This window comes from Eschrichtius robustus, chromosome 16 (genome assembly GCF_028021215.1).
Source record: "Eschrichtius robustus isolate mEscRob2 chromosome 16, mEscRob2.pri, whole genome shotgun sequence".
Taxonomy (NCBI): domain Eukaryota; kingdom Metazoa; phylum Chordata; class Mammalia; order Artiodactyla; family Eschrichtiidae; genus Eschrichtius; species Eschrichtius robustus.
The window spans coordinates 91,311,375-91,331,514 of record NC_090839.1 but is presented as its reverse complement, the minus strand read 5'-3'; the positions used below and the strand labels follow the sequence as shown (position 1 = coordinate 91,331,514).

The window sequence follows — 20,140 nt, the reverse complement described above, 5'->3', positions numbered from 1 at the left end:
GACACAGTCAAGCCCACAGCAGCCAATCCCTTCCCGGTAGCTTTTCAGGGTGTGCGGTGGGAGGGCGCGTTGTTTCTGATTAACCCGGGATGCACCAGCCAGACCCCACTCCTGCGTCCGGAGGAAAACCCCACTTTGTGAAGCGACTTTGTCACCGTTCCCCCCGCCCATCTGTCCCCCCTCCCTGCCTGGCCTCCCCCAGCAGCTAAAGTGCTCTTTGCTGCTTGCCCATGTCTCCCTACTGATGCTTCCACGCTCGGCACGTGTGCCCACCCCTCGCCTGTGCTAGGGAACTTCTGCAGCCGGCACTGTGGGGCTGGCTCTCCTTCCCCACAGACACTTGTCCAGCCCGTGGATGGCGTGGCCACGTGGACTCGGGCATCGCGGCTTCATCCGCAGGCCCACGGGGCCCTCACTGGGAGAGCCGGTGGCTGCAGGCGCTGAGGTGGCCCAGGCGGTGGGGTGACCACAGAGGGCTCAGGGGTGGCTAGTTTCCTGGTGGAGGGGCCTCTGGCTTGGCAGGTGCTCAGCACAAGGGTGAGGGGGTCTCACTGCCAGCGCGCCCTCCCTCCTGAGGGCTGGGAAGGGGCGCGTCCACGCTGTCCTCACCAGGGTTCCATGGAAACCGCATCCCTGCTTCGGGGGAGGGCGGACGCTTCCCCACACTTGGTGCTGGTTAAAGACCCGGCCCCCGAGAAGAGGGGAAAACGGCATTTCTGGCCTGGCCGGGTGCAGGTGCCGTGTCCTGGGGGTGCGTTCCTCCCCACAGAGCCCCTTCCGCGGGCCTGAGAGGACGGCCGGAGGCTCAGCCGGGCGTTTCCCCGCAGGTGCCGACGGGCCGGAGGGTGTCCGAGCCGCCTGCTGCTGCCGAGGAGGCCCAACGCCAGGCAGAGCTGGGCCTCGCGGGCTCTCGGCCTCTGGTCCACGTGCCGGGAGCCCACGTGGCCGCTGCGCTCGGCCCGAGGGAAGGCCGTGCACGAGCTGGTGGCCAGGCCCTGGGCGGTGCATGGGCGGCCGCGGGGCCTCCCCAGCGTGGCCAGGCCCGTCATGCTGCAGTGCCGGCCGGCCCAGGAGTTCAGCTTCGGCCCCCGGGCCCTGAAGGATGCGCTGCTGTCCACCGACCCGGCCCTGCGGCAGCTCTACACGTCCGCCTTCTCCCCAGCCGAGAGGCTCTTCCTGGCTGAGGCCTACAACCCCCGGAGGACGTTCTTCTGCACGCTGCTCATCCGCACGGCCTTCGACTGGCTCCTCAGTCGCCCCGAGGTTCCCGAGGACTTCGAGACCTTCCACGCCGCCCTGGCGCCCCGGAAGCAGAGCCTGGCTCGGAAGCACATTTACCTGCAGCCCATAGGTACCTGCAGCCCGTGCATACCTGCAGCCCGTGCGTACCTGCAGCCCATAGGTACCTGCAGCCCGTGCATGCCTGCAGCCCGTGGGTACCTGCAGCCCGTGGGTGCCGGCGGGCATGGGCGTGGACCCCGTGGGGCAGCAAGTGGTGATGAGCTGGGGGGTGGCATCCTGGGCCATCAGGACACCCCGGCGGGGGGACGAGGGCCTAGATCTAGCATGAGGTGGGGATGTCTGTGCCTGCACCCCAGGCGGGACCTGATATGAAGGGGGATGTACTGGTGTGCTTGGGATTCGGGGGTGAGGCTCAGCTCTCCGCCCGCCCCAGCTCCACACTGTTCAGAAGCCCAGGGCCCTGGGACCCTTTGGGCAGTATCACTGCCCTGTTCTACCCGCAGCTGCCGCCTCATCCGCGTGTGCCGTCCTGGCCCCATCTGTTGAAGCCAGCGCCGTCCTAGGCACTGTACTGGCTGCTTCCTCTGCGGTGTGGGGTGCTGGGGTCAGGGTCACCCCGCTTCATCGGTGAGGACACTGAGGCTGGGAGGGGTCACTTGACCTGCCCGAGTCACAGAGCTGGTGGTTGGCAGAGGCAGGATTTGACCCCAGTGCCCGGCTCTTAACCCCGAGGCTGTACTTGGAGACACTGGCAGGGCCTGGCGGGGACTCGGGGACTCCTGCATGGTCCTCCAGCGCTCAGACTGGGGACACCAGGTGTGAGGGGCTGTGCGTGGACCAAGGGCCGAGATGGCTCGGCCAGGCTCTGCGGGGCTTGCTGGCCAGGTGCTGGGGTTGAGGGAGCGGGCCGCTGGCTCTGCATGCCAAGGCAGGCCTTGCCCCACACAGGCTCGTTGCCCACCCCTCCTGCCCCTGAGGACCAGAGGCCTGCAGGCACCCCTCCTGCTGCATCTCCCGCTGGCCTGGGGACGCTGCAGCCACTTTATCGCAGGCCTCCCGGCTTCCAGCCTTGGTCCGTGTCCAGGGCGCTGGGCACAGGCAGATGGGGGCTCCGAGGAGCGGGCAGGGCGCCTGATGGCACTGCTCCGCCCCCAGATCTGAGCGAGGGGCCGGCAGGCGGCGCGCTTCTGGACCAGCTGCGGAGCTGCACAGAGGCCTTCTTCCTGGGCCTGCAGGTCAGGTGCCTGCCATCGGTGGCGGCCGCGTCCATCCACTGCTCGTCACGCCCCAGTCAGGACTCGGACAGGCTCCAGCTCCACACAGGTGAGTGCGTGCGGTGTAGGCACAGGTCAGGCCAGCGCAAGGGCCGGCCTCCGCCGCCTGGCAAAAAGCCCTTTCTGGAGGCAAAAGGTGGGAGGGAGGAGCCTAGGAGAAGGAAGGAATCCCCCTGCTTTTCTCGGGGGAGGAAATATCTATTTCCCAGCCTTTAGAAAAGGAAGACTGAGGCAAGGGTTCCCTTCCCCGCTCAGAAGTGTGTGGAGACTGGACCACACAGCCCAGTGTCCACCGGAAAACTCAAGGGCACACAGAGCAGGTGCCGCAGCCTTCTAAGGCCCCTCTAGCTTTTTGTCTTTACAAAGCTCTCTGACCCCATCATTCCCCAGGGGGTCACTGGCAGCTGGAGAATGAGGCTGGGTTGAGAGGCATAGATGAACTGGGGGCTCTCAGATGTACAGGAGACCCAGACTCAAGTTTAGGGAGGTCCCCACAAAGGGGCTGGGGCTCTGTCTCTGGCTGATGTTGGATCTGGGATGAGTGGACTGATGTCTTCCATTAGCTGTGGGAAATTCTCAGCCATTATCTTTCTTCCAGTGCTGCCTCTGCCTCGTTCTTTCCCCCACTGAGGACTCCAATGGGATGCGTGTTCACCCTCCTCACTCTCTTCCCCTTTCCTTGTATTTCATCCCAGTTTTATTCTCACCCTCCAGTTTACTAATTCTATCTCTAGCTGCACCTAATATGCTATTAAACCCATAGATAGAGTTCCAAATTTCAGTTATATTTTTCAGTTCTATAGTTTTTAGTGGATTCTTTTTCAAATTAGCAGTGTCACTTTTTAAAAATTTTATGGAAGTATAATTGCTGTACAATAGTATATGTTACAGGCGTACAATGTAGTGATTCATAATTTTTAAAGGTTATACTCCATTTATAGTTATAAAATATTGGCTGTATTTGCTGTGTTGTACAATATATCCTTGTAGCTTATTTTACACCTAATAGTTTGTACCTCTTACTCCCCTCCCCCTATATTGCCCCTCCTCCCTTCCCTCTCCCCACTGGTAACCACCAGTTTGTTCTCTATATTGGTGAGTGTGTTTCTTTTTGTTATATTCACTAGTTTGTTGTTATTTTTTTAGATTCCACATATAAGTGATATCATACAGTATTTGTCTTTCTCTGACTCATTTCACTTAGCAAAATGCTCTCCAAGTCCATCCATGTTGCTGCAAATGGCAATATTTAATTCTTGTTTATGGCTGAGTAGTATTCCATTGTGTATATATACATTATATATATATATATATATATATATATATATATGTATATATACCACATCTTCTTTATCCCTTCATCTGTCAATGGACATTTAGGTTGCTTCCATATCTTGGAAACTGTAAATAATGCTGCTATAAACATTGGGCCTCATGTTTTGTTTTTTTTTTGGATATATACCCAGGAGTGGGATTGCTGGATCATATGGTAGCTCTATTTTTAGTTGTTTGAGAAACCTCCATACTGTTTTCCACAGTGGCTGCACCAGTTTACATTCTCACCAACAGTGTACGAGGGTTCCCTTTTCTCCACATCCTAGACAACATTTGTTATTTGTGTTCTTTTTGATGATGGCCATTCTGTGAGGTGTGAGGTGATACCTCATTGTGGTTTTGATTTGCATTTCCCTGATGATTAGTGATGTTGGGCATCTTTTCATGTGCTTGTTGGTCATCTCCATTTCTTCTTTGGAAAAATGTCTATTCAGTTCTTCTGCCTATTTTTTAATCAGATTGTTTGTTTTTTTGATGTTGAGTTGTATGACTTGTTTATATATTTTGGATATTAACCCCTATTGGTCATATCATTTGCAAATATTTTCTCCCATTCTGTAGGTTGTCTTTTCATTTTGTCAATGGTTTCCTTTGCTGAGCAAAAGCTTTTACGTTTAATTAGTCCCTGTTTGTTTATTTTTCCTTTTTTTTTTTGTTTCAGGAGATGGATCCAAAAAAATATTGCTACAATTTCTGTCAAAGAGTGTTCTGTCTATGTTTTCCTCTAGGAGTTTAACAGCATCCAGTCTTACATTTAGGTCTTTAATCCATTTCGAGTTTATTTTTGTATGTGGTGTTAGAGAATGTTCTACTTTCATTCTTTACATGTAGCCGTCCAGCTTTCCCAGCACCACTTATTGAAGAGACTGTCTTTTCTCCATTGTATATTCTTGCCTCCTTTGTCATAGATTAATTGACCATAAGTACCTGGGTTTATTTCTGGGCTTTCTATCTTGTATCATTGATCTATATTTCTGTTTTTGTGCCAGTACCATACTGGTTTTTTTTGTTTTTATTTATTTATTTATTTTTGGCCGTGTTGGGTCTTTGCTGCTGCACATGGGCTTTCTCTATTTGCGGCATGCAGGGGCCGCTCTTCGCTGCGGTGTGTGTGCTTCTCACCATGGTGGCTTCTCATGTTGCGGAGCACAGGCTTTACGTGTATGGGCTTCAGCAGTTGTGGCACACAGGCTCAGTAGTTGTGGCTCGCAGGCTCTAGAGTGCAGTCTCAGTAGTTGTGGCACACGGGCTTAGTTGCTCTGCGGCATGTGGGATCTTCCCAGACCAGGGCTCGAACCTGTGGTCCCCTGCACTGGCAGGCGGATTCTTAACCACTGCACCACCAGGGAAGTCCCCCATACTGTTTGGATTATAGTAGCTTTGTAATACAGCCTGAATTCAGGGAGTGTGATACCTCCAGCTCTGTTTTTCTTTCTCAAGATTGCTTTGGCTGTTCGGGGTCTTTTTTGTTTCCATACAAATTCTAAAATTATTTGTTCCAGTACTGTGAAAAAAGTGCCATTGGTAATTTGATAGGGATTGCTTTGAATCTGTAGATTGCTTTGGTCATTTTAACAATATTGATTTTTCCAATCCAAGAACATGGTTATATCTTTCCATCTGTTTGTGTCATCTTCAGCTTCTTTCATCAGTGCCTTTTTTGTTCTTCCAAAAGAGAGACAAAGTAGAAACACTTTGCATTCTTTTCAATACGAACAGCAAGATATTGATACCAAAATTTTACAGACATTATTATTAAGGAAAATTGGAAACCAATTTCTCATATAATAAGAACTCTAATGGAAAATATTAGCAAATCAAATCTAGAAATATGTAAAACACATTACAACTCACTTGTATTTATTCCAGGAACGTGAGGGTAGTTTAACATTTATTTATTTATTTTTATTTTTGGCTTCATTATTCTCTCACTGTTTTGTGTTTTTTTTAATTGAAGTATAGTTGATTTACAATGTTGTGTTAGTTTCAGGTACACAACAAAGTGATTCATTTATACATACATATATATCTATTTTTTTCAGATTCTTTTTCCTTATAAGTTATTACAAAATATTGAGTATAGTTCCCTGTGCTATACAGCAGGTCCTTTTTGGTTACTTACTTTATATATAGTAGTGTGTATATGTTAATCTCAAACTCCTAATTTATCCCTCCCCCCCTTCCCCTTTGGTAACCATAAGTTTGTTTTCTATGTTTCTGTTTTGTCTATAAGTTCATTTGTATCATTCTTTTTAAGATTCCACATATAAGCAATATCATATGATATTTGTCTTTCTCTGACTTACATCACTTAGTATGATAATCTGTAGGTCCATCCATGTTGCTGAAATGGTATTATTTCATTCTTTCTTATGGCTGAATAATATTCCATGTATGAATATACCACATCTTCTTTATCCATTCATCTGTTGATGGACATTTAGGTTGCTTCCATGTCTTGGCTATTGTAAATAGTGCTGCAGTGAACAGTGGAGTGCATGTATCCTTTCAAATTACAGTTTTCTCTGGATACGTGCCCAGGAGTGGGAATGTAGGATCATGTGATAGCTCTATTTTTAGTTTTTTAAGGAAGCTCCATGTTGTTTTCCATAGGAGCTGCACCAGTTTACATTCCCACCAACAGTGTAGGAGGGTTCCTTTTTCTTCACACCCTCTCCAGCACTTATTTTTTGTAGACTTTTTGATGATGGCCATTCTGACTGGTGTGAGGTGATACCTCATTGTAGTTTTGATTTGCATTTCCCTAATAATTAGTGATGTTGAGCATCTTTTCATGTGCCTTTTGGCCATCTGTATGTTTTCTTTGGAGAAATGTCTATTTAGATCTTCTGCCCATTTTTCGATTGGGTGGTTCTTTTTTTTTTTTTTTTTTATATTGAGCTCTATGAACTATTTGTGTGAACTATTTGGAGATTAATGTCTTGTCAGTTGCATAATTTGCAAATATTTTCTCCCATTCTGTAGGTTGTCTTTTCGTTTTGTTTATGGTTTTCTTTGCTGTGCAAAACTTTTAAGTTTAATTAGGTCCTGTTTGTTTATTTTTGCTTTTGTTTTCTTTGCCTTAGGAGACAGATCCAAAAAAATACTGCTATGATTTATGCTTTCCTCTAGGAATTCTATAGTATCTGTTCTTACATTTCTGTTTTTTTGTTAGAACCATGCTGTTTTGATTACTGTAGCTTTGTAGTATAGTCTGAAGTCAGGGAGCCTGATTCCTCCAGCTCTGTTTTTCTTTTGCAAGATTGCTTTGGCTGTTCGGGGTCTTTCGTGTTTCCATAAAAATTTTTTCTAGTTCTGTGAAAAATGTCTTTGGTAATTTGATAGGGGCTGCATTGAATCTGTCGGCTGCTTTGGGTAGTATGGTCATTTTGACAATATCGATTTTTCTGATCCAAGAACATGGTATGTCTTTCTGTCTGTGTCATCTTTGATTTCTTTCATCAGCATCTTATAGTTTTCAGAGTATAGGTCTTCTGCCTCCTTAGGTAGGTTTATTCCTAGGTATTTTATTCTTTTTGATACGATGGCAAACGGGATCGTTTCCTTAATTTCTCTTTCTGAGCTTTCATTGTTAGTGTATAGGAATGCAACAGATTTTTGTGTATGGTTCTTTGTATTTCTGTGGTGTCGGTTGTAACTTCTTTCTCATTTCTAATTTTATTGATCTGGGCACCCCCCCTTTTTTGTCTTGATGAGCCTGGCTAAAGGTTTAGCAATTTTGTGCAGGCTTCCGGTGGGAGGGGCTGGGTCCTGGCCCTCTGGTGAGCAGGGCCGTGTCAAGGGGTGTGTCTAGAGGTGGCCGTGGACTCAGGAAGTCTGTGGAAGCCGGTTTGCTGATGGGTGGGTTGTGTTCTCGCCCTGTTGGTTGTTTTTCCTGAGGTGCCCCGACTCTGGAGCATGTTTATGGGTGGGGCCAGGTCTTGGTGCTAACATGGCGGCCTCCAGGAGGGCTCACACTGATGAACATCCCCCAGTATCTCCACCACCAGCGTCCTCGGACCCACAGTGAGCCATAGCTGCCCCCGGCCTCCCCAGGAAACCCTCCAAGACCATCAGGTTGGCCTGTGGCCCAGGTTCCTATGAAGTCACTGCTTTCGCCCTGGGTCCTGGCGCACACAAGACCTTGTGTGCGTCCTCCAAGAGAGGAAGGAGTCTCTGTTTCCCCCGTCCCGTGGAGCTCCTGCACTCAAGCCCCACTGGCCTTCAAAGCCAAATGCTCTGGAGGCTCCTCCTCCTGATGCCTGACCCCTAGGCTGGGGAGCCTGGCGTGGGGCTCAGAACTCTCACTCCTGTGGGAGAACTTCTGTGATATAATTGTTTTCCAGTCTGCGGGTCACCCACCTGTGGGGTATGGGATTTGATTATATTGTGAATGTGCTCCTTCTACGGTCTCTTTGGGCTTCTTCTTTATGTCTTTGGATGTGGAATATCTTTTTTGGTAGGTTCCAGTCTTTTGTACTGATGGTCGTTCGGCAGTTAGTTGTGATTTCTTGGTGTACGCTTGAGAGGTGAGCTCAAGGTCCTTCTACTCTGTCATCTTGTCCCAGGATCTTTCATCAGTGTCTTATAGTTTTCCGAGTACAGGTTTTTGCCTCCTTAGTTAGGTGTATTCCTAGGTATTTTATTCTTTTTGATGCAGCAGTGTCCCTTTTTTTTAAATTTTTAAAAATTTATTTATTTGTTTATTTGGTTGTGTCGGGTTTTAGTTGCAGCAGGCGGGCTCCTTAATTGCGGCTCGAGGGCTCCTTAATTGCAGCACGCCGGCTCCTTAGTTGTGGCATGTGAACTCTTAGTTGTGGCATGCATGTGGGATCTAGTTCCCTGGCCACGGATGGAACCTGGGCCCCCTGCATTGGGGGCTCAGAGTCTTAACCACCGGACTGCCAGGGAAGTCCCAGTGTCACTTTTCTCATCATTCCCAATTCCCGGCTAAAATTACATTTAGCATTTATATCTATGAGCATAGTTGCTTTATAATCTGTGTCTGTGAGTCCAGCATTTGGAGCGCCCATGTTGCTCTTTGTGCTATTTCTGCTAATTCCGTCTTGGTTATTTTGCCTCATTGTGTGTCTTATTTTTGATTGTTAGCTGGACGTCTTATGTGAAAAAATTAGTTTAACTTAGAAGAATTTGTGGCCTGGGATGATGTAGTTTTTTCGCAGAGAGGATTTTATTTCTCCTCGGCCAGGCACCTAAGGGAGCGGACGGTCTGGGCCACCCCGATGACCCCAGGAGTACAGCCTTCCTCTCCCGGGCGCGGCCCTTTGGGGCAGCAGGCAGAGCAGGGGCTGTGTCATCAGGGTCACCTTCCCATCCCCCGTCTCAGAAACAGTTCAGCTCCATCTCTTGGGATTCTAATCTTCTCCCTGTTTCTAGTTTCTCATTAGGTCTCTGATGTTTTAAAAGTCCTGTTTATTGAGGCATAATTTACATATAGAGAAATTATTCCTTCTGGGTGTAACCGTTCTGAGTCCTGACACACACACACACATCACGTAGCCATCACCCTAAGAGTGTGTAGAACAGCTTGCCTCGCCCCCCAAGCCTTCCTCCGTGCCCCCCTGTAGCCACCCATCCCCCGCCTTCAATGCCTTAAGAAGCTGTTCTTTGTGTTCCACTCGGCTTGTTTGGTTATCTCGCAGTGGCAGGTAGTGTGCTGTTACAGCTGGTGTTGAGTTTCTGGGGCTGGCAGGGACTACTGGCCGGGTGGGTGCCGTCCCAGTGGTGGCGTGCCCCCTCCTCTGTCCCAGACTGCAGCCTCGTTGCCTCGCTGGGCACAGCCCTCCCCTGCCCCCGAGGGTCTGAGCGGGGCCCGAGGAGCAATGGCCGGCCTGGGCCCCGCCCCTCCTGCCCTGGGCGGGCGGCGCCATCACGCCTGCTGTTGCTTCCGCCCGACTCGGGGGAAACCCAGCACCTGTCCAGGTGCCCCAGGGGCTGTGGTGCCGGGGTCCGGGTGTCCATCTCTGCCCCCCTAGACTTCGTGGGCCACTGGGAAGGAAGGGGGCCCGGGAGGGCTCAGCAAGCAGGTGGCGTGCAGAGGCTATGAGAGGTTGGATTCCCGTGGTCAGATTACGTGGTTTAGATGGCTGTGTTCGTTTCCTGCGGCCGCTGTAACGAAGCACCACAGACTGGGTGGCTTAAAACGGCAGAAGTGTATTATCTCACGGTCCGGAGACCAGAATTCTGAGACCAAGGTGTTGGCCGGTCCCGTTCCCTCTGAACGCTCCGGGGGACCCTTCCTCACCTCCTCCACCCCTGGTGGCGGCCGGCGGTCCTTGGGCCAGCCTCGGCCTCCATCATCATGTAGCTTGTGTCGCTTCTCCTCTTAGAAGAACCCCAGGCGAATTGCATTAGGCCCACCCTTCTGACCTCACCTTAACTTGATTACATCTGCAAACCCTGTCCCCGAGTAAGGTCACATTTCACGTACTGGGCATTACGACTTCCACATTATCTCTCTGTGGAGACACAGCTCAACCGGCAACAATCATCACTGTCAGTGTCACCTTAAGAGCTAACATTCGTTGGTCTCTCCTCCAAGGTCTCAGCCACTCGTCCCAAGGTCACACCTGGGCCTGGGCTGTCCGGACAGCAGCCACTGGCCGCATGTGGCTACTGAACACACAGACGCACCCGCATTGGAGACGCAGCATGAACACCTACGTGAACCATCTTACTAACTTTTTAATACTTGATGACGTTAAAATTTTGGATATGTTAGGTTAAAATACGTTGTTTTTTTTTTTTTTTTTTTTTTTTTGGTTGCGTTGGGTCTTTGTTGCTGCGCACAGGCTTTCTCTAGTTGCGGCAAGCGGGGGCTACTCTTCGTTGCGGTGCGCAGGCTTCTCATTGCTGTGGCTTCTCTTGTTGCGGAGCACAGGCTCTAGGCATGCGGGCTTCAGAAGTTGTGGCACGCAGGCTCAGTAGTTGTGGCACACGGGCTCTAGAGCGCAGGCTCAGTAGTTGTGGTGCACGGGCTTAGCTGCTCCGCGGCATGTGGGATCTGCCCGGACCAGGGCTCGAACCCGTGTCCCCTTCATTGGCAGGCGGATTCTTAACCACTGCGCCACCAGGGAAGTCCAAAAATACGTATATTATTAAAATCAATTTGATGTTTTAATTTACTTTAAAATTAGTAAAACTTAAAACTCAGTCACACATGCGGGACACACTGTGTTTCTACGGACAGCGCTGGGCTAGGCCTTGTCATGACCCACAACTGTGCCATCTCTGCAGCGGGGCTTTCAAGCATCTCACTCTCAACGCCCCCCCCCGACGTCTCCCCAGTTTCCTGCTAACGGTTCCTTGATCATCAGGTACAACCCGCTGGTCCTTCCCCCGTCTCGCTGTCTGGATCTGCTTCCTGCCCTGACTTCTACCCTCCCGGCTCGGCCACCCTCTTCCCCTCCTGTCCACACCTGGGTAAATCCGACTCCTGTCTCCCCGGCAGCTGGACGCGACTGGAGAAAAACGCACCCTCCGGTGGTCCCCCTCAATGCACGACTGTAGGCCCGAGGGGTCCTGGGTGGTGCCCGGCGCCCCGGGCCCTCAGGTCTTCTCCTTCCTCTTCTTTCTGACAACGACCTTGCTTTTTTTTTGCTGAGGAAATGCAGACAAAGGGGGACTGCCAAGCTTCCCTCACGGCGGCTCCCCGCCTGCTGCATCCGTGCTCCCCGTCACGGACTGTTGGCCTAGCTGCCCTTCATGGACCGCCCGAGCCCTCCCCCCGCTGCCCTCGCCTGCTCCCACCCACCCAGCAGCTCTCCCCGCCGTCCCCCCTCAGACGGACAAGCTGCTGCTTCTTCTCCCGTCTTAACACGCTCTCTGGCCCGCTGTGCCCCTCCAGCCGCCACCCTGCTTCTCAGCTCCTTTCGGTAGCCGCACCCCTTGGAAAAGGTCTTTGTCTCCTGGTTGTATCACCTCCCCTCTCGCTCCCATCACTCTGAGACCCTCTCCTGGTCGTGGACCTCGCAGCCGCTCTGCCTGTTCCCTCGGGGCTCCTTCACACCCCGCCGGCCCCGGGCTCCATCCCCCCCGCCTCAGCCGCATTAGTCTACACCCGCGCTCCTGGGAGCTGCTGTAACCAGTTACTTAGCAGTGACATAGCAGCTTAAACGACACTCGTTCTCTTACGGTTCTGAGGATGGAAGTCTCCCAGGACTAAAATCCAGGCACCGGCAGGGCTGGCTCTTTCGGAAGGCTCCGGGGAGACCCCGTTTCCTGGCCTTGCAGCCCCTCCTCCTCCAGAGCCGGCGCTGTGGCCCCTTCAGCTCTCTCTGACCCTCCTGCCTCCTCTCGTGAGGACCCTGGTGATTCCATCGGGTCCAGCTGGGTAATCCAGAATCACCTTCCCACTGGGAGACCTTTAATTTAATCACATCCGCTCGCTTCTGCCAGGTGAGGAACACACGCCCAGGTCCCGGGGATGAGATGCCACGTCTTTGGGGCCACCAGTCAGCTGCCCGAGGCTGCAACGGCTCTTCCCGCCAACACCGGTCTCGTTGGCCCGGCGGCCTTTCTGGTGTCCCCACTTGGACTACCCTGTCCAAACCTGAGCTCTTTCTTCCCCCCGAGGCCCAGGCCCGTAGCGCCCGCTTCCCATGGTGCAGCTTGGCTGCTGAGTTTTCGGCCTCAGTCTGAGTTTTTCATGGAATATCACTAGCTTGCGTCCGACTGTGGGACGAGCTGGTCCCAGGCAGAGGACGAGGGGGATGGGCCCGGAGAGGGGGGCCTCAGCCACCTCCTCACTGCCCCCTCTGGCCCTGTCCCCGCAGACGGCATCCTGTCTTTCCTGAAGAGCAGCAAGCCGGGCGATGCGTTGTGCGTGCTGGGCCTCACGCTGTCTGACCTGTACCCCCGCGAGGCCTGGACCTTCACCTTCGGCACGTTCCTTCCAGGGCATGGTGAGCCGGCATCTGGGGGCCTCCTGCCTCAGCCCTGAGGCTCGGGTACAGGGCCTGGAACACGTGGGGACATCAGCCCCCTCGCTGTTTCTCCCAGAACCCCTCCTGGGGGAGAGAATGGGCATATATGGAAATGCTCTCTTGAACCTGCAGTCCCAGTTCTCGCCCCTCCTGGGCCAGGGGCTGTCTGCCCCGGGGCTGCCTTCACGGGGACGTGCTGGCAGGGCAGGGCCTTTAGGACCTGTGCATCCTGAGGAGGGTGGCTTTGCCCGTGGGCTCCCTGAGCTGAGGCCACTCCTGGTGCCCCCGCTTCTCTGCCTCTCCCCAGAAGTGGGCATCTGCAGCTTTGCGCGGTTCTCGGGGGAATCCCTGCAGTGGGGGCCCAGCACCCCTGACCCGGCCCCCGAGGCACCCCTGGAGGACAGAGGCCGGACCGTGTGCTTCAGCGCCCTGGGGATGGTCCAGTGCTGCAAGGTGGGTGTTGGGGTGCTGCCCAGGTGGCGGGAGAAGACGGGGGACAGGAAGAGGAGGGGTGCTGGGGGCTCTGGTGGGCTCCAGGAAGAGGCTAGGTGTGGAATCAGAGAGAAGGGCATGAGTGGACAGCCATCGAGCCCTGTGCATCCAGGGGTCCCGGGGATCGGCGGGTGGTGGGCTCCAGGAAGATGCTAGGTGTGGAATCAGAGAGAAGGGCGTGAGTGGACAGCCATCGAGCCCCCTGCGTCCAGCCAATCACGCTGTCCAGTCCTCACAGTGCTGAGGACCACTCTTCGCTTCAGGGACTGTGGCCACTAAGGCTCAGAAACGCCAAGTGCTTTGTCCAAGATCACACAGCTCTCAAGCGGCAGGGTTGGGACTTGAGCCCTCGTCTGTCTGACACCCAAACCTCCATGCTCTGAGGCCCCCAGAGCTGACCACTCCAGCTTGCCTTTCTCCCTGGAGCCCAGAGTAGCCCCCGCACCCAGGGGTCCCGGGGGTCGGCGGGGGGCGGGCTCCAGGATGCAAGGCGGTGGGGACCTTCTCCCTCAGGTCACGTGCCACGAGCTCTGCCACCTCCTGGGCCTGGGGAACTGCCGCTGGCTCCGCTGCCTCATGCAGGGCGCCCTCAGCCTGGACGAGGCCCTGCGGCGGCCCCCGGACCTCTGCCCCATCTGCCTGCGGAAGCTGCAGCACGTCCTGGGCTTCAAGCTCGTGGACAGGTACAAGGTGAGCCGCGGGCAGGGGGAGGGGTGAGCAGGTCTGCGGATCTCGTGGGTCTGGCTGAGTCCTCCGCCAGGCGCCTGGCCCAGTGCCGGTGGCTGTCACCACAGGGGCGCACGGCTTTTATTTCCCAGGCAACCCTAAGCAGAGCCGGTCTTTACCGGCCACTGACCGCGTACTAGACCCTGTCCTAGGGCTTCCGGTACTCAGGCCGGTTCTGGCATCACCAAGGGGGCTTCCCCAGCATCACTTTCTCCCTAATCGGCTCACAGCCCCTCCGGAGGAGGAGGCGGAACCAGACTAACCAAGAATCACTGTGGAAAGGCAGGCGCTGCTCTTAATCCGGCCCCGCCCTGCGCGGGGGCTGAGCCAGCGCGGCGATGCTGCCCTCTGCTGTCCGCACGAGGCACTGCCGGGGAGCAGGGCCCAAGCGGGACCCTAGGGAACCGGGTCCATCTGCTCCACTGCAGGGAGGAACCTTATCCAACGGGGAAGTTCGTTTGCAAACTCAGAAACTTTACTCTGAGTTCACAGTTCAAAGGCAGGTGGTGGTTATTTTCTCTTTTTAAAAATTTTTTATTATTTTTTAATTGAAGTATAGTTGATTTACAATGTTGTGTTGATTTCTGCTGTACAGCAAAGTGACTCAGTTATACATACATATATATATATATATATATAATATATATATATACATATATATATATATATATATATATATATATATATATATATATATATATATATATAATATATATATACACACACACACATTCTTTTGTATATTCTTTTCCATTACGGTTTATCCCAGGATATTGGATATAGTTCTCTGTGCCATACAGTAGGACCTTGTTGTTTATCCGTTCTATATGTAATAGTTCCAAACTCCCCGTCCATACCTCCCCCACCCCCCTCCCCCTTGGCAACCACAAGTCTGTTCTCTACGTCTGAGTCTGTTTCTGTCTCATAGATATGTTCACTTGTGTCATTTTTTAGATTCCACATATAAGTGATTATCATATGGTATTTGTCTTTTTCTGACTTACTTCACTTAGTATGATAATCTCTAGTTGCATCCATGTTGCTACAATTGGCATTATTTCATTCTTTTTTTTATGGCTGAGTAGTATTCCATTGTATATATGTACCACATCTTCTTTATCCATTCATCTGTCAGTGGACATTTAGGTTGTTTCTGTGTCTTGGCTTTTGTAAATAGTGCTGCTGTGAACGTAGGGGTGCATGTATCTTTTTGGATTAGAGTTTTGTCTGGATATATGCCCAGCAGTGGGATTGCTGGATCATATGGTAATTCTATTTTTAGTTTTCTGAAGAAGTTCCGCACTGTTTTCCATAGTAGCTGCACCAGTTTACCTTCCCACCAACAGTGTAGGAGGGTTCCCTTTTCTCCACACCCTCTCCAGCATTTGTTATTTGTAGACTTTTTAATGATGGCCATTCTAACTGGTGTATGGTGGTACCTCCTTGTAGTTTTGATTTGCATTTCTCTAACAATTAGTGATGTTGAGCATCTTTTTATGTGCTTATTGACCATCTGTATGCCTTCTTAGGAGAAATGTCTATTTAGGTCTTCTGCCCAGTTTTTGATTGGGTGGTTTGTTTTTTTTTTGTTATTGTTTTATGAGCTGTTTGTATATTTTGGAGATTAAGCCCTTGTCGGTCCCCTCATTTGCAAAAACTTTCTCCCATTTCATAGGTTGTCTTTTCGTTTGGTTTATGGTTTCCTTTGCTGTGCAAAAGCTTGTAAGTTTGATTAGGTCCCATTTATTTATTTTTGTTTTTATTTCTATTGCCTTGGGAGACTGACCTAAGAAAACATTTGTATGATTTATGTCAGAGAATGTTTTGGCCATGCTCTCTTCTAGTTTTATGGTGTCATGTATTATGTTTGTTTAACTCTTTAAGCCCTTTTGAGTTTCTTTTTATGCATGGTATGAGGGTGTGTTCTAAATTTCATTGACTTACATGCAGCTGTCCAACTTTCCCGGCACCACTTGCTGAAGAGGCTTTTTCCCATTTTATATTCTTGCCTCCTTTGTCGAAGATTAATTCACCTTAGGTGTGTGGGTTTATTTCTGGGCTCTCTATTCTGTTCCATTGATCCATGTCTGTTTTTGTGCCAATACCACACTGTTTTGATTACTGTAGCTTTGTAGTATTGTCTGAAGTCTGGGAGGGTTATGCCTCCTGCTTCCCCCCCCCCCCCCCTCAGGATTGCTTTGGCAATTCTGGGTCTTTTATGGTTCCATATAAATTTTTGGATTATTCTAGTTCTGTGAAAAATGTCATGGGTAATTTGATAGGGATCGCATTAAATCTGTAGATTGCTTTGGGTAGTATTGCCATTTTAACAATATTAATTCTTCCAATCCAAATGCATGGGATATCTTTCCATTTCTTTGAATCAGCTTCTTTAGTTTCCTTTATTAATGTTTTATAGATCTCAGCATATAAGACTTCCACCTCCTTGGTCAGGTTTATTCCCAGGTATTTTAATTTTGTGGTGCAATTTTAAAAGGTATTGTTTTTTTTACATTCCCTTTCTGATATTTCATTGCTAGTGTAAAGAAATGCAACCAATTCTAGTAGTTTTTGTGTGGAGTCTTTAGGGTTTTCTATTTATAGTATCATGTCATCTACATATAGTGACAGTTTTACCTCTTCCCTTGCAATTTGGATACCTCTTATTTCTTTTCCTTGTCTGATTGATTGCTGTGGCTAGGACTTCCAGTACTATATTGAATAGAAGTGGTGTGAGTGGGCATCCTTGTCTTGTTCCAGATTTTAGTGGGAAGGCTTTCAGCTTTTCACCGTTGAGTATTATGTTGGCTGTGGGTTTGTCATAAATGGCTTTTATTATGTGGAGATATGTTCCCTCTCTACCCACTTTGGTAAGAGTTTTATCATAATGTTGAATTTCGTCAAATGCTTTTCTGTATTTATTGAGATGATCAGGTGGTTTTTGTCTTCTTTTGTTGAAGTGGTGTATCACCTTGATTGATTTGCATATATTGAACCATCCTTGTGAACCTGGGATGAATCCCACTTGGTTGTGGTGTATGAACTTTTTACTGTGTTGTTGGATTTGGTTTGCTAATATTTTGTTGAGAATTTTTGCATCTATAGTCATCAAAGATATTGGCGTGTAATTTTCTTTTTTGGTGGTATCTTTGTTTCTGGTATCAGGGTGATGGTGGCTTCATAGAATGTCTTTGGGAGTGTTCCCTCCTCTTCAATCTTTTGGAAGAGTGGTAATTTCTTCTTTAAATCCACCTTTGGATGAAAATACCAAGTTAAAAAAGTTTTTTGTTCGAATGAAGGCATAGGCCCACTAACAAAACAGCTTGGGCTTAATTTTAAGACCCAAAGTTTTAAGCCAGACGCTTTAAGTGAATCTCGTTGTGTCTGAGGTTCTGGGAAGCCCATCCTCCTCTTGGAGACGGTCAGCTTCTGGAGCCCACTGGGTCCAGGTGCTGGACTCGGGGGAGAGGCTGTCGGACAGGCAGGAGTTTACGATTCGGTGCTTGTGGAGGGGTTGGCTCTGCGTTTCTAACGGGCTCCCAGGGTGCTGCTGGTCGGGGACCCCAGGCTGGGGACCCCTGAACACGGGGCTGGGCATGTCCAGGTCAGAGTTGCCTCCCGGCCTGGGTCTCCCCTGAATGTCTCTGGGGTAAAATAGCGCGTCGAGGGGCACTGAGGAGGCGGCCTGCCTCGCTGGAGAGGGGACCCAGAGGCAGCGCCCCCGTAGGGAGGTGCCCCTGCTGCCGACCGGCTGACGCCGCTCAGCAGGATGCGACGGGCGTGGGCGTCACCGTCACCGGAGTGCCTGCCCCACCAAGCGCAGGGCTGGGGACTTGGCCGTAAGCTGCCCATCATCCTCGTGTGCGTGTAAGGGGAAGGGGGGGCAGCGGCGGCCTGCAGAAGGTCTGGGGTTTCTCACCACTTCCTTTCTTGGGGTCTTGCTCGCCTATCGGACCCGAACTTTCAGGCCCTTCGTCCCCCTCCCCTGACGCGTGCTTTCCCACGACGCCTAACCTCGAGGGGGGCGCCCCGGGCCTGCTCTGGATCTGTTCCCATCAGTCAGCGGTGTGCTGGTAAGCGCCCTCTAAGGAAAAAGCCTCGACTGGGAGTTATCTGCCGTTTCCATGGTGTAGACTCCACCACGGCCAGTTGTGAGCCATCACGGGAGGAAAGCGGGGAGGAGGTGGGCAGTAGCTGACCGCTGGCGTCTCCGATGCCCGGATGCACCACGCGCAGAGGTGCTAGTGGGATGTGGGAAAACCATCATTCCCTTTGCTTTGAACGGAGTGTTAACAAGTCAGCTCAATTTATCCACGAATAACGGTCAGGCTTGCAAAGCTCCCGCAAGTTCGCCGTCTGTCTTTAGAGGCCCCATTCCGAGGGCCCCTATGACACCAGACTGCCACTCGCCCTGGGTCGTGGGCACAGTGGGGTCCCCTCGGGAGAGGGGCTGGGTCTCCTGGCGGCTCCCTGGCGAGGGAAGGGGCCGGACAGGCCGACTCAGCCCGCGTCTCTCCCTCGTAGAGGCTGTACACCTGGACGCTAGCGGCGGCGGGGACGCGGCCTGGGCCGGCGGCGGGGGAGCCGTCCGTGTCGGAGGACACCCTGCCCTGCAGCGCGGACTCGGGCCTGTGCGGCGAGAGCGACTCGGAGCCGGGCAGCGGCCTGTCGGAGCCCCTGTCCCCGGACGCCTGGAGCCACGCCTTGCCCGCGGGCCCGGAGCTGGAGCTGGAGCCCGAGGACGGGCTGGGCTCCCTGGCGGCCGCGGAGAGTCCGGGGGAGGCGCTGGCGGAGCACGGCCGCTGGCTGGCGGCCTGCATCCAGGCCCTGGAGAGGGACGTGACCGAGGAGGAGCTGGCGCGGGTGGACGGCGCCGTGGACGCCCTGGCCCGCTGGGACCTGTTCACGGGGCGGCTCCCGGCCCCCCGGCAGGACCCGCCCTGCGGCCGAGACGGCGCGGGGCTGCGCCGGGTCCTGGGCGACAAGTTCTCCTCCCTCAGGCGGAAGCTGAGCGCTCGCAAACCGTCCAGGGCCGAGGCGTCCTCGCGGCGCCGGAAGGCGGAGGACGATTAGCACGGCCGGTGCGGCTCGTCCGGCGCCTGCCTGTCCCCGGGGCGCTGCGGGCCCGGCAGCGGGCGGAAGGGCCTGTGTCGGGGAGCGGAAGGCGATCCGTCTGCACGTGGCCCCCGCACCCCCGACCACAGCCTCGCGGCGCGGCCGGGGTGGGGGTCGGGGTCCCAGGCACCCCGAGAGCCGTCCTCGGGCCGCACCCGACCGCACGGAGCAGGTGCCGGGCAGGTGCCTGTCTCTCCTGCGGCCTGGGGCTCGGGGCTCTGCTACGGCGAACTCAGATTGCAAGGCCCCAAGGTGGGTCCTCCGCTCAAAGGGAGGCAAAGGGGGTCTTGTTGCAATCTGCAAGGTTCCCCCCCACCCCCTCCCCCGACCCCAAGCCCATGGAAAGGGCCCCTTTCTGCGGCGCTAACCGCACTCTGACCCTTGGAACTTCGCGTGAGCGTCTCCCTGAAAGTTCCGGGTGGCCACCGCCTACCAGACCATGTGCCCAGAGACGTGCCACTTCTTCTGACAACTGTTGCGGGAAGGGAGGGTGTCCCGCGTGCAGGTCTGAAGGTGCTGCTGCCTGCTGTGACTTGCAGAGGTGAAAGCAAACCGCGGCTCCATCCTCAGGACAGTTTTCTGACAAAGGTGGCCTGGACCCCAACACCAGTGAGGGCAAGGAGATGAGAGTTTTGTTCAGAACACCTGTGTCTGTGTTTTTTGGTCTAGTTCTACCAGTTGCTGAGAGAACAGGTGATTTAGATGTTAAAATATCCATCACCCCAGTAGAATTGTCTGTCTTCCTTTAATTAATTTCGTCAAACATTGCTTCCGGTTCTTTGAAACTCCTTTAGGTGCAACACACACATTTGATTGTTAGGTTTTCCTGACCGACTGACCCTGTTTTCATTATCAAATGCCGCGGGCTGCTGCTCACGAGTCCCGGGGAGAGATGCTTCTCGTCCGGACAGCAGAGTTCCCGCGGAGGGATGCGTTCAGGAGCAGCTGTTTTCCCATCTGGAGAGAGGCAAGAACAGGGGCGGTTCCTACGTTTTGTGCATAGCTTAGACA

At 52.4% G+C, this 20,140-nt stretch overlaps 1 protein-coding gene across 1 annotated transcript; it reads left to right on the top strand.

Moving 5' to 3' along the window:
* Positions 1-1,047: 1,047 nt before the first annotated feature.
* On the top strand, positions 1,048-19,087 carry AMZ1 (archaelysin family metallopeptidase 1). Its single transcript, XM_068523752.1, has 6 exons — positions 1,048-1,351; positions 2,398-2,565; positions 12,647-12,775; positions 13,104-13,249; positions 13,802-13,978; positions 18,539-19,087. Exons 1-6 carry the CDS (start codon positions 1,048-1,050, stop codon positions 19,085-19,087), a joined length of 1,473 nt encoding a protein of 490 aa, XP_068379853.1.
* The last annotated feature ends 1,053 nt before the right edge of the window (positions 19,088-20,140 follow it).

Bases quoted from the DNA above. Each gene is read 5' to 3' on its own strand.
- AMZ1 (XM_068523752.1), top strand. From the start codon at position 1,048: ATGCTGCAGTGCCGGCCGGCCCAGGAGTTCAGCTTCGGCCCCCGGGCC. The intron at 12,776-13,103 runs GTGAGCCGGCAT...GCCTCTCCCCAG, and splicing joins CACGTTCCTTCCAGGGCATG to AAGTGGGCATCTGCAGCTTT. The intron at 13,979-18,538 runs GTGAGCCGCGGG...TCTCCCTCGTAG, and splicing joins AGCTCGTGGACAGGTACAAG to AGGCTGTACACCTGGACGCT.